Consider the following 13926-nt stretch of genomic DNA (forward strand, 5'->3'; position numbering starts at 1 on the left):
CTCCCGAGTAGCTGGGAGTACAGGCACATGCCAACACACCTGACGTAACAGTCACTTTAACCAAACATGACTTGGTGTACAAAAATGCAAGCAGGCAAAAGAAATCATTTAGGAGGTGAAATACACAAATTAATGATTTAAAGTTTCATTTATTTATTATAGGATTATTTGCAAATTTCTTTAAATAATTTCCCCCTCACATAGTTTAATGAGAACTTGATCTCCTCATGACTTTTCAGGAGCACTCTGTTACATTTCAGTGGAAAGGCCCTCTTTGTCGAAGATCATGGCCCCCTTTGACACAGATCATGGCCCCAGCAGCAGAAAAGTGGACTCATCCTGGGTAGAGGGGCAAAATCCTATATCTAGGCAAAGAGATACTCTGTGCTTTCCTTGGCAACATGTTAAAACAAAGCTAATATAAAAATACCGTAAAAAGTGTTATTTTGATTTAATTTCAGATGAGAGAGTAAGTGATGTTAATTGACAACTGTCATCAAAACTTTGAAATGTACTATCACCTGGTAATTTGGGGGTAAGCTTGTGTCCACATAAGCTAGTGAGAAAAAAAAATGCACATTCAGGAAAACCATTTTGATCTCTTTTCTTATGTGTTTCCCTGGACTATGCTGGGTCCGTGGGGAAGTTTACCAAATACAGTTTAAATAAAGGGCCTAGAAGGAAATCTTACTGGTTCAAATAAATGCATTGTGTTACAAGTGTGAATGCTGTATAGAGTTTAATGACATAATGACCTTTCTATTTCGGGAGAATGAGATTGTAAGAGTTTCATCCAGCTTTCTTCCAATCACCAGACCAAGGAGGCTCATTTCAACCTTTCACAAGTAAAACACCTTATTTCTGAGTGGCAGGAAATTTAAATTCCTCTATTGTGTATATACTGGAAATCCCTAATCTCAAATCCATCAATTTCCTACGTATGGTTTAGAAGGTTTTAAAACCAATGTACTGTCAAGAACTTTGGGGAAAGAAAATGTCCCAGAGATAATCAAATAACATTATTTGTATTCCAGGTTCAACTATGGGATTTATCTTTGACTCCAAGTATCATCAGGGTGGCATATGGTGATGGATTCTGCCAGATCCGTGCTATTTCACTGACTTGTTGGGTACCAGCCCTCCCAGCCTAAGACTAAGCTTGATCACCCTTGATCAAATACATCTCATTTTTCAAAACCAACTTTAAAATCTGTTCTGAGGGAAGCATATGCTACTCATTCATCTGAGATCTATTATGAGAAACTTTTTTCTTTTTTGAGAAGGCTAATGTGCCATAGCAAAGAAGACAAATTACAAATTCATTAGTTCATTAGCGTCTGGTATTACATTTCTATTGTTTACTCTAAATGTTTTGTTTAAACTAAGCTCTCTGTTAAATGAGTCGTTAAATGGTAATGTTTGGATTTTCATAATTATAATTGAATTTTACAGGTCTTAAATCAGCAGGAGTTGAGGCTGAGTGAAACGTTTTAATGCATGACATGTGAAACGAAGGCTTTAGCTAACTTATTTCAGCTAACTGTTTTTCATAAGAAAACTACGAGCCCTAACACATAAATTATCCAGTTGTTTCGTCTCACAGATATAATCCACTATTTGGCTTTAGAAGTCACATATGTACAAATGGCTCAGCACAAGTAGCACCTCACACTTCTACAGAGTTGAAAGGACACAGAACTGTTCCACATATCTCTGCTGCATTCCTGTAATCCCCACACCTTAGTGGGGGTGGGGGCGGGGGGTGTCTTTTCTCCACAGATTTTTCCCGCAAGTCTCCCAGGTTGGTTTCTGCAGGGGTTATCTTTCTATTCATCAGTCTTAAGATTTATTTTGTTCACCTTTGATCAAATACATCTCATTTTTCAAAACCATCTTTAAAATCTGTTCTGAGGGAAGCATATGCTGCTACTCATTCATCTGAGATCCATTATGAGAAAACTTTTGTTGTTGTTGTTGTTGTTGAGACTGAGTCTTGCTCCGTTGCCCAGGCTGAAGTGCAGTGGCATGATCTTGGGTCACTGCAACCTCCCCCTCCCGGGTTCAAGCGATTCTCATGCCTCAGCCTCCTGAGTATCTGGGATTACAGGTGCGCACTACCACACCTGGCTCATTTTTGTATTTTTAGTAGAGACGGAGTTTCACCATGTTGGCCAGGCTGGTCTCGAACTCCTGACCTCAGGTGATCTGCCCATCTCAGCCTCCCAAAGTGCTGGGATTACAGGCGTGAGCCACCGTGCCCGGCCCATCAATCTTAAGATTTATTTTGCTCACCCTTGATCAAATCTCATTTTTCAAAACAAACTTTAAAATATGTTCTGAAGGAAGCATATTCTACTTATTCATCTGAGATCCATTATGAGAAAACTTCTTTCTTATAACTGAAGACATTGAGTAAACAGTGATTTTCAGCCTTTTTTTTTTTTTTACTTAGAATTTTTTCTCCAAAAGTCTTACACAGAACCTGGATTTAAAATAGGCAGAGGTAGGCCGCTCTACCTGACATCCCTGGGGGGTGGCGGCCCACAAGTGACATTCCTCATGGCTTCTTTCAGCTCCCTGCAGCTGTCTCTGAGCCACCTCCCAGGAAGCTAAAATTCATGCTTCACGAGTTATCATCAAGTCAACTCTGGAACGTGCAAAAGTCTGTCCACAGGCAGTGATTTCTGAGCAAGTGCTGCCCTGGGAGATGACAGCCAGAGCCACACTAAGGAATGTGGTGGCTTGGACCAGGTGAAGGAACCTGGTAGTTCTCAAGCAGAGTTCTGTCCTCCAGGCCTGGCAGGTGGGGCCCTTGAGGGAAGAGCCCCAGAATGTTCCCCTGAGCAGCCACTCCCGTTTGTTGCAGGCTTTGCTCCCCCAAGACCTTGACCAAGAAGTTGATATACCTCATTGCCAGGCGAAGCGTTTCATTTTTGCTCAGCTTTTTGTCTGGAGGGTGAGTGGGGATGAGCTTCCTCAGCTTGGCAAAGGCGCTGTTGACATTCTGCTGCCTCCACCGCTCCCTGGTATTTGTGAAGATCTTCCTGGTCATGTTTGAGTTCCTGAGATGGAAAGAGAAAGGGCCCTCAGGGCCAATATCTTATAAGAGGCCTGATTGGTATCACATGTCCTGCCAAGAACCTGAGATGTTAGATTTTCTCGACTCAGAGCTTAGGAGATTCATTTCCTCATTTTCAGGTTTTTAAAAAAGAAAACAACCCCACAGGGACACAAACATACGCCTCTCACCTTTCGAGGCATCAATGACGCTATGAATTATGCATAATTTCTTTTTTTAACTTAAAAACAACAGGGGAAGGTAAGAACAACACCCTTCAGCTTTTTCTCTCTGGCTGTTTTGAAGCCTCCAGTTGAAAGATTGCTTTGTCCCAATACTCCTGTTTCTTCCTTTATAACCAACTCTTCCTAATTGTTCAGAATCAGGTACAATATTGATTGAGTTTATGTATAAATGCAACATATGTTTGGCCAATAGAAAGTTTGTTTTTTGTTGTTTTTTTTTTTCTTTTTTTGAGACGGAGTCTCACTCTGTCACCCAGACTGGAGTGCCATGGCACCATCTCAGCTCACTGCAACCTCCAGCTCCCGGGTTTGAGCGATTCTCCTGCCTCAGTCTCCGGAGTAGCTGGGACTATAGGCGCCTGCCACCACGCCTGGCTAGTTTTTATATTTTTAGTAGAGATGGGGTTTCACCATGTTGGCCAGCCTGGTCTTAAACTCCTGATCTCAGGTGATCCACCCGCCTCGGCCTCCCAAAGTGCTGGGATCGCAAGCGTGAGTCACGATGCCCGGCCACCAACAGAGAGTTGAATATGAATCAACAATGTATTATCAGAATGAAGTAAAAAAAGAAAATGATTCTAGGTTTCGTTAATAAAATAAAATTTGGAATAGAGAAGACAATACAGCTCTCTTGTTAGCTGGCAGACCTCACCTGGAGGATTCAGCCCCTCTCTGTAAGAACTAAAATATCCAGACTGGACTATATTTAGAGGAGCAGGAACAGAATGATGAAGGGTCTTGAAACCCTGGTGTATGAAGAACAGAAGTGGGGGTATTTAGTCTCGCAAAAATGAAAAGACAAGGGGCAGGTGGGAGTGGTGATTTGGCGTGGATTCTGTAGAAGATACTTGGGCCTCTTCGGGGCTGCATTGGATGACCTTTCCAAGTCTAGGAGAGTGGTTTATCATCACATACTGCCGAGCGTTATGCAGGCATTTTTCACTCTTAGAGGCAAGAGTCCCTTTTTTCAGGTGGCTTGGATTAACATGTGCTAATAGGAACACTTGGGAGGCACTGGCAAACAAGCCCAAGTCTAGCCCCAGGCAGTTTGATGTTCTTGGCTTACTGCTATTGGTCTGCTGCCTGCTCCACGCTCAGCTCCTCTGGGCACTGGGCCCTTTCTAGTTCCTCCGAAGACTCATGAATATTCCCAACTCTACCCTTTCCCACGTTGTCATTTTCTGTTCCTTGAATTTCCTCCCCACTCTCTACTTACCTATTTCTTTAAACAGCAGGTGAGATCTTCCCTTTCCACCAAGCCCCGACTCTACAGGAGTCTTCACGTAACTCAGCCATCAGTGGAACCATATGCATGGTGGTCAAGAGCACAGGCTCCAAGGCCAGAACCCCGGTTTGGCTGTGGGTTATACTCACCCTAGCTGTGTGACGAGCAATCTACTTAACCTCTCTGTGTTTCAAATGCCTCATAAGTAAAGATCAGTACAGGAGTACTGCATCATTGTGAGGACATATGAAATGATACACATAAAGCACCTTAGCTCAGTGTCTAGTGCATATTAAAGGCTCAATAAATATTTAATGATTGGCGGGACTCAGTGGCTCACACCCGCAATCTCAGCGCTTTGGGAGGCCGGGGGTTGGGGGGGGCAGATCACCTGAGGTCAGGAGTTCAAGACCAGCCTGGCCAACACGGTGAAATTCCATCTCTACCAAAAATGCAAAAATTAGCAGGGCGTGGTGGCGCACGCCTGTAGTCAGAGCCAATCAGGAGGTTGAGACAGAAGAATCACTTGAACCCAGGAGGTGGAGGTTGCAGTGAGTCGAGATCGCGTCATTGCACTCCAGCCTGGGCGACAGAGCGAGACTGTCTCAAAAAAAAAAAAAAGAAAATTAATGATTGCAATTATTATCTTTAAAAATAAAACAGAGAAAAATAAATGTTGTAATTTATCATTTTCTTCCTAATGAAGAAGTTATATGCATTAGAGAAGGTCTGAGCTTAGAGCAAAAACCTGGAAGGATTCAGGCCAAACTGTCAACAGTGGTTCACTGGGAGAGGACAGTAGATTGGGAGAAGAGAAAAAAGGGAGACTTGTGGTGTTTTATTCTTTTTTTGGTATTATGTGTACATATATAAAATCTTTTTTTTTTTTTTTTTTTTTTGAGACAGAGTTTCCCTCTGTCGCCAGGCTGGAGTGCAGTGGCACGATCTCAGCTCGCTGCAACCTCTGCCTCCTGGGTTCAAGTGATTCTCCTGCCTCAGCCTCCCTAGTAGCTGGGACTATAGGCGCACGCCACTGGGCCCAGCTAATTTTTTTGTATTTTTAGTAGAGAAGGGTTTTCACCATGTTGGCCAGGATGGTTTCAATCTCCTGACCTCATGATCTGCCCGCCTCAGTCTCCCAAAGGGCTGGGATTACAGGCGAACCACTGCGCCAACTGCATTTTTCAATCATCTCTATGCCCCCCGGGACATTTCCCCATCCCAGTTCCTTTCTTGTTGCCTTTCCTGCTTGTGTCTGGGTTGGAGAGTCAGTGCTGTGCTAAGAATTCATGGTGAACTGGAAGCACCGCAGCCCGAGGTCACCGCATGGCTTCCGGCTCCCCGCACTGTCCTCTTGCACCCACATCCTCTCTCCGTGGAGACATTCCTAGTTGGACCCACGGACCAATTACAATACTATGCACTCCAAGCTTTGGGACCAACGTTTACTGACGCTACGAGCCAGGTATCCTGCTTGCTGCTGAGTGCTGAGGAGCTGGCTGATTGTATTAACGTGTGAGGGAAGCACTGCGACTGCAGGAGCAGAGAAGCAGCAGCTAGCCAGGCATTCTAGCGGGTTCCCAGGCAGGCCAGGTCTCCTTCCAAAACTGAAAGGGGTGGGCCAGGTGATCCCCAGGACCTCATTCAACTCAGAAATGCTACAATGCCCCGCCCATTTCCTTTTTTTTTTTTTTTTTTGACGGAGTTTTGCTCCTGTCACCCAGGCTGGAGTGCAGTGGCCAATCTTGGTGCCCACTGCAACCTCAGCCTCCCGTGGCACAGTCTCGGCTCACTGCAACTTCGTCACACAGGTTCAAGTGATTCTCCTGCCTCAGCCTCCCAAGTAGCTGGGATTGCAGGTGCCCGCCACCACAGCCAGCTAATTTTTGTATTTTTAGTAGAGATGAGTTTTCACCATGTTGGCCAGGCTGGACTCAAACTCCTGACCTCAGGTGATCCACCTGCGTTGGGCTCCCAAAGTGCTGGGATTACAGGCGTGAGCCACCATGCCAGGCCACATTGCCTTTTATCTAACCTAAGTCATTTCTGAATAATCTGACCTTTGGTTCTACAATGAAAATTTGAATGTTGTCAGAACTATACCCAAGTATATACCTAAAATATAAAAGTTTAAACCTGAATCAAGGGGATTTTAAGGTAGAAAACGATCCAGTTTTGTCCACACTGACACTGGCTAGGATTGCAGGAGCAAAGTTACATTCATGCTTCTCTTATCAAAACAGGGTTTAGCTCATTCACTAAGTCAACCATAGTCCCATGGGGGGTCTTTTTCAAGCTGGGAGGAAAAAAGATTAGGCAGGATAAACTAACTATGGTGTTCTTTTCTAAGAGGGCTCTATCCTATTGTACTAGAAACAGACAGGAAAAACAAAAAACAAAAAACAAAACAAAAAAAAAACCAGAGAAAACTAGCTTCTAAAATGTAGTCTGCCATCCTAGGAGGTGCTTAATCATTCCTTGTTGATTCATCCTCAAGTGTGTTCCTCTCCTTCTCCACAGGGGAAATAGAAATCAGTGGTTTAACAAGCTGGAAAAGCACAAAGTAGAGGTCACTGGAAAATGACTGAAGTACTTATTAAATCAAAGGAAAATTGCATTTAGTGTTTTTCCAGTCGCAAGGAGTGATTGCTGCTAATCGTGATCTCAGAGTAATGTAAGAGCTAAAAAAAAAAATACACTAGATGCCACAGAATCAGAGAACATTTGATAGATGCTAAAACAGATGTGAAGCATTTAGGCCACACAGGGAATCAGTGGTACAGCCTGTGTCCCAGGCCTGGATATTGATGCATTTATGTCACCATTGAGGACTCCTGCCGGGTCAGGGTTCATAACCTTTTTTGTACCATGGACCTTTTAGCAGTCTGGGGAAGCCTAGGGACAGATTTGTTTTCAGAACAATGATTTTAAATATATAAAGTAAAAAGGCTTTGGTTCTCATTTCAGAATAATTATTTTAAGTCCATAAATTAAAATACATAGACACAGAAAACAACCAACTATATTTAGTAGTTATTAAAATAACTTAAAATACAATATAGCAATACATGTGCCTCATATTTAACACATTAAATAACTAGACTTATTACGATAATCTCTAAAACGTGGTATGTAAATGATGTTTTCAAAAGATCTGCAACATCTGTGACATGAAATGCACGCATCTATGATTTCTATTGGTGACAAATTCACCGCCACGGCTAATACTACTACAGTTTATTACCCACATTCATAAATAAAGGAAACGCTATGCTTAGATGAAAGGTTAGTGGAAGTAAAGATGTAATTTTTCTCCATCCAAATTCATAGCACCCCTGAATTCTATCTCTATATTCCTGGGTGGATGGGGGTTGTGTATCCCAGGCTAAGAATGACTAGGTTGGAGTAAAGTCAGGTAGAAACACCGAACATGGATATGCATAAATTCTCTGTTTATATTGTCGCTACTGAAGGTAACACATTAGCAGAGAAAAGAAGGACACACTCCCCCAAGGAGGTGACCAATGCCCCTAACAGGAGCTGCTACTTTTTGTGCCAGGGGTTCCTGGACACGAAGACCGGGTTCACCAGAGAGGGTGCAGCACAGGCTCACAGCTAACACTGGGGGGCCTGTCCCAGGCATTCACTCACATACAGCTCTTTCTTCATTCCACTTTAAATTTATCTTCCTGGCATTTGGTCTGGTGCATTTGTCTCTTCTTTCACCTTTCTCTTGAAAGTAAGTGAAAATACTCGCCATGAAGGGTGGTTTATGTAGTTAGATTGGGGAACAGTGCTTAACCTGCAATATGAGGCACAACTCTGCCTTTTGAAGTTATTTATAGAAGTAATACAAGCTCATTTAAGAAAGAAAATATCAAGCATACATATGTGCCTCAAGTAAAGAATAAAAGGCTACCTACCTGTCTAGCTACTCAGTCTCACTCCCCAGCCGCAGCCAGTTTGGTGTGTGTATCACACATACACACACACCCCCTTTAAAATCACCATATATATTATGCAAGTCGCTTTTCTCACTTACACAACTCTGCATGTTGATATATTAAATCAGCAGCACACAGTATGAATACTGCTCTTCAGCGCCGTTCACAGTAGCCTCACGCTGGGGGAGCCACCTGTTCTAAGATGCACCCAACCCCTGCACCGTGCAGCCTGGACGCACCTCGAATACTCTGCCCAAGCTTCTTCCCTTGCCCGCTTCGCTGCCAGGCCTTTCCCTTTTTCTTTTTATAACTTTTGCTCCCCCTGCAAACCATTGCCTTGCCTAATGATTAAGTATTTAGGGAGTCCAGGAAAGCATCTCGTGGCTGAAGTTTCGAATCTGCCAGGTGTCCGGGAGTCGCTCGGGGACGCGCGAGCTCCTTGAAGGGCTCAGGGAGATGCGCTGCCGAGAGCGGTACAAGGGGGTCCCCGGCATCACGCATAAAAGCGACGCGGGCCCGCCAACACGCTAGAGAGTCGGCCTAGCACCCCCGGAGCTGAGCCACCGCCCCTGCCCCGCGGAAAGTCCCCGGGTCTTCCCACCGAATTGGCTCGGTGGCCGCTACCAAGTCTCCGCCGCGTTCCTGCTCTCCCGGGTGAGTATGGCTCAGCGAGAGACCCGCAGGCCCACGAGCCCGGCCCTGGTTGCGCCCATGTCCCCCCCGGAGTCCACGCACCTCCTCGCAAAGAGCCCGCGCCGTCGCCGTAGCCGTCGCCCTCGCCGTCCGTGTGCGCCCTCGCCTGGACACCGCGCCGCCGCCGCCGCCTTTATAGGACACCGCCCTTTGTCTCGCGGGGCCCGGGGGCCCCTTCCCGACGGGGACTCCCACCGTTTCCTCCCCACTCTCCGCGCCCTGGCTTCCGGGAACCAACTCTCTCTTGTGCCCTGGAAAGGGAGCAAGGGAGGAAGGAGAGCCCCGCCTCGTGTGATACTTGGGGGCGGTAAGGGGGTCCTGCCACCCACCTGAGCTGGGGGAGCCGCTTACCAACCTCCTTCTCCAACACATTCAATCCTGGGAAAGTCCGTATCTGTTGTTAATTCATCAGATGTTTATTAAGCCCCAGTGAGCCTCCAACTGGAGTTCAGCAACAACTTGCTTCAGAATCACAGGTGGGCAAGGAGGATCCCAACACCCACAACCCAGACCCAGGAAACTAGGATTTTTCAGGGTGGGGAGTGTGGTCCGAAATCTGCATTTTTAAAACCTAAGTATTTCAGGAGATTAAGATGCACAGCAGAATTTAACATTCACTGTACTGGGCAGGTTCCTGAATTTACCCATTTCAGTTTCCACAATGCCCAGCACTAACATTGGTTATTTCAGTGAGGGAAGGGACTCCTAATTGGTCTTCCTGCTTCTGGACTTGCCTCCTTCTGTCTGTTCTCCAACATCATCCAGAATGATGCTATGAAAACACAAGTCAGATTCTGGTCACTTCTCTGCTCAAAACCCCTCAGTGGCTCTCCATTTCACTGAGTTAAGCTGAAGCCTTTAAAATGGGCCCAGAGATACCTTTTATCCCTCTGAGCTGTCTGTCTCTTCTCTTCCTGGGGCTCACTCAGCTCTAGCCACTCTGGTCTCTTTGTTGTTTCAGGAACTCACCAGATACTCTCCTTCCTCAGAGCCTTTTCACTGACTGTTTCCTCTGCCTTAAACACTCTTCCCCCAAGTTATCCACGATTCCCTCCCTAACCTCCTTTCATTCGTTCAACACATTATTACTGAGAGCTTATGATGAGCCAGGCCCTGTTCTAGTTGCTGGGGACACAACTTCAAACAAAACAGATACAAGTCCTTGCCCTCAAGGAGCTGACATTCTTTAGGTCTTTACTCAAATGGCACCTTCTCAGTGAAGTCTGTGACCACAATATCTAAAATTGCACCATCTGTCTGGCGTGGTAGTGAGCCTGTAATCTCACCTACTCCAGAGGCTGAGGCAAGAGGATAGCTTGAGGCCAGGAGTCTGAGGCTGCAGTGCACTATGATCGCACCTGTGAATAGCCACAACACTCCAGCCTGGTCAACATAGTGAAACCTTGTCTCTTAAAAAAAAAAAAAACGTAAAATTGTTCCTACACACACACACACACACACACACACACACACACACAGAGTCTTCATCCTTCTGTTTGCTTTATTCTTCTTAACACTCATCCCCACTTGAGTATTATTTACTTATTTATCTTCTCTGCCTCTTCCCTACCCCATCTACTCTCAGTGAACAGGTGTTCATCAGATGTTGATTAATGAATGAATAAGTAATGAATTCCCAGGTACCACTATCTCTGAAAGATCTGGTATAGGACCTGGCACAATAAATTCACAAACAAATTGCAGCTTAGTGGATAAGAGCAAAGGGCTCTGGAGTTACATTACCCAGGTGGAAATTCCTTGTCTATTCACTTATGTGATCCTAGGCAAATTATAGAATTTATGCTTGCCTTAGTCCCTATCTGTAAAATGGGGACAATGACAGAATTGTCAGGACTAAATGAGAAAAAAGTAGGTAAAGCATTTAGCTGTATGCCTAGCACATAGTCGGTATATTGTAAATTTTATTGTGGTCCATTGTATTATTGTTAATAACTATTGGCTCCCTTCCCTTGGAGAGGATTATATAGCCCCACTCACTGCCATGTGATTGGCAGCACCTCCCTGTAAGTGGAGGAACTATACTTCCCTGCCCCATTGCCAGGCTTGACCATACAACTTGCATCAGCCAATAGAATGCGAGCAGCCCTAACATTGATCATGATGGAGCAGAAGCTTTACAAGGGATTGCTGGACCGGCTGCAGTGGCTCACGCCTGTAATCCCAACACTTTGGGACGCCAAGGCGGGCAGATCACTTGAGTTCAGGAGTTCGAGACCAGCCTGGCCAACATAGTAAAACCCCATCTCTACTAAAAAAAAATTAAAAATTTGCCGGGCATGGTGGCACACGACTGTAATCCCAGCTACTCAGGAGGCTGAAGCAGGAGAATCGCTTGAACTTGGGAAGCAGGGGTTGCAGTGAGCCGAGATTGCAACACTGCACTCCAGCCTGGGGATAGAGCAAGACTCCAGTTGGGATTGCTGGATGGACTCAGCCATGAGAAAGTTATGTTTGGGGTTGCTCGTGCAGCCTGGATGCCATGGAGCAAAACCACAACCAACCATATAACATGAGTGAGAAATAAATCTTTATTGTTGTAAGTCACTGAGACTTTGGGGTTGTTTGTCACACCACCACCCACCTTACCCACCTCCAAAACAAACAATACAGTTTTATTATAAATTTAAAAGGTGATGCATAAATTGCTAGGTTATGGTGGTAGGAGGGGAGTGGGGTGGGATGGGGAGGTAGGCATGAAGGTGAGGAAAGCTCTGTATCTATTTTCAAGGCACTAACAGCTATTGGAAGGGAGAAGACATGACAACATGACTAATATAAGACAGACAGTCCTGAATGCGAGAGAGTGTGAAATTAGAGTTAGGGACAGAAAGGTAGAAGATTCTAGCTGGGGGATCAGAGGTTACCCATGGGACGGATGGCATTTAAACTAGGCCTTGAAGCAAGGGTGGCTCTGACATTTGTGGGGGCCATGATAAGGGTACAAATGGAGACTCCATCCCCGTCCCCATTCTTTTCCCACCCACTAGCTCTGTCTTTTTCTGTGAAGGGCCTTGTGAAAATGATGCGAACTCCCAGCCCACATGGACCTAGGGAATAGCCCTATCCAGGCCCTGGAAAAGGGTTCATGGTCATTTGAACAGAAATTCAGGGGTCCCAGTTTCCCAGAATATGTTCTAGAAGGTGGGACATAGGAGTTGGGTGAGCACTGGAGGAGGGCCAGAGAGGGGCCATCTAAAAGCACAGTGTCCAGGGGAGGGGCTCTGACTGCTGGGTGCCTGGTGGAAGCGTGGTAAAGACTGGGTAGGAATTATAATACAAGTGCAAGGGTGGAGGAGAGGGCAGCCCAGACAAATACAACTGTGTGCTTTGAACATGGGAACAGTATGTTTAGTCACAGTTCGCAAGACTCATTCTGGTGGCAGTATAGAGGAGGGATTGGAGGGTGGATTGGGGAAAATTAGTTGGTAAAAAGGGATCTTTAGAAACATAACCTAAGGCCAGGTGCGGTGGCTCATGCTTGTAATCTCAGCACTTTGGGAGGCCGAGGTGGGTGGATCACCTGAGGTCAGGGGCTTGAGACCAACCTGGCCAACATGGTGAAACCCCATCTCTACTAAAAATACAAAAAGTAGCCAGGTGTGGTGGCGCACACCTGTAATTCCAGCTACTTGGGAGGTTGAGGCATGAGAATCGCTTCGCTTGAGGCAGAGGTTGCAGTGAGCCAAGATCATGACACTGCACTCCAACCTGGGCAACAGAGACTCCATCTAGAAAAACAAACAACTACAAAAACTAATATTTGCAGTGAGCTGCTCTGATTTGCTCCTCTTTCTGCTCCTCTGTTTTCCCCATATGGCAATTATAATACAGCAAATGTTACATTTTGAAGCAATAACCTGTATTAATCTTCACCTCAGCCAAAAACTGTAAGGTGATATATTTTTTTGAATGGCATATTTTACAGCTGAGAAAAAGAATTGTGGTAACAGGGTAGCAAGATTGGAAATGGATGATGCTAAACGAAACAATAAGCTGTCAAATAGGATCTGTGTGTGAGTGGACAAGGACTCAGAGAAAGGACAAGGGCTACAGAGAAAGGAGCCCGATTGTGTTGACATCCTGGGACCAGGGTTGATGGTTTTTTCTTTTCAAAATGTTCTTAAATGTTATTGTTGGTTTTATACTTTCAGAAGCAGGGGAAACAATCTTTGGTGCATCATTTCACTAGCAGTGATCCTTCAGAGTGATGGGTCCTCTCCCATGCCAGTCTCCCAATGTAGAGAATTTCGGGGCTAGGACCTGCATGGGAAGGGGTTGAAGTAGGAATTTACATAAGCCGATTATTGGGGGATTAGATTTGGGCAGCTAAACGCCTCTGTGTGCTTGAGCTAAAACCCTTACTATTCATGGCTCTCACTGCCCCCTGGAGAGACTGCACCTGCGAGCTCCTGGGGAGGAAACAGAGGGCTGGGGAGGGAAGGGCAGGTCACTAGGAGAGCTTGGGCACTGTCAGGCTTTCTGGTTCTCCTGGTTTAATTGATCTGTCTGGATTAGCCTGTGAATACTGGCCTTCTAGTCCTGTATGCAGGGGTTGTCAGTTTCAGGAAAGACCAAACCTGGGATTTTTGTTTTTTATTTTATTCATAAAAGTAGAGACGGGATCTCGCCATCTTGCCCAAGCTGATCTTGAACTCTTGGGGTCAAACAATCCTCCGGACTTGGCTTCCCAAAGTGTTGGGATTACAGGAGTCAACCACCGCCAGGGCCCAAACCTGGGAC

General features: G+C 45.4%; 2 protein-coding genes across 2 annotated transcripts in view; both read right to left on the reverse strand.

Annotated features, from left to right (window-relative positions):
* Nucleotides 1–129: 129 nt before the first annotated feature.
* Nucleotides 130–3052, reverse strand: TAL2 (TAL bHLH transcription factor 2). The gene has a single exon (XM_054658926.2). It carries the CDS (start codon nt 3050–3052, stop codon nt 2726–2728), a length of 327 nt encoding a protein of 108 aa, XP_054514901.1. The 3' UTR covers nt 130–2725.
* FKTN (fukutin) overlaps nt 130–13926 on the reverse strand; it is a 101474-nt gene continuing 87677 nt past the window's right edge. The window contains exon 11 of the mRNA XM_009457061.5: nt 130–3062. Within this exon, the coding sequence (XP_009455336.2) occupies nt 3049–3062 (14 nt within the window). The 3' untranslated portion in view covers nt 130–3048. The remainder of the gene's footprint in view (nt 3063–13926) is intronic.

This window comes from Pan troglodytes, chromosome 11 (assembly GCF_028858775.2).
Source record: "Pan troglodytes isolate AG18354 chromosome 11, NHGRI_mPanTro3-v2.0_pri, whole genome shotgun sequence".
Classification (NCBI taxonomy): Eukaryota; Metazoa; Chordata; class Mammalia; order Primates; family Hominidae; genus Pan; species Pan troglodytes.

Bases quoted from the DNA above. Each gene is read 5' to 3' on its own strand.
- TAL2 (XM_054658926.2), bottom strand. From the start codon at position 3,052: ATGACCAGGAAGATCTTCACAAATACCAGGGAGCGGTGGAGGCAGCAG.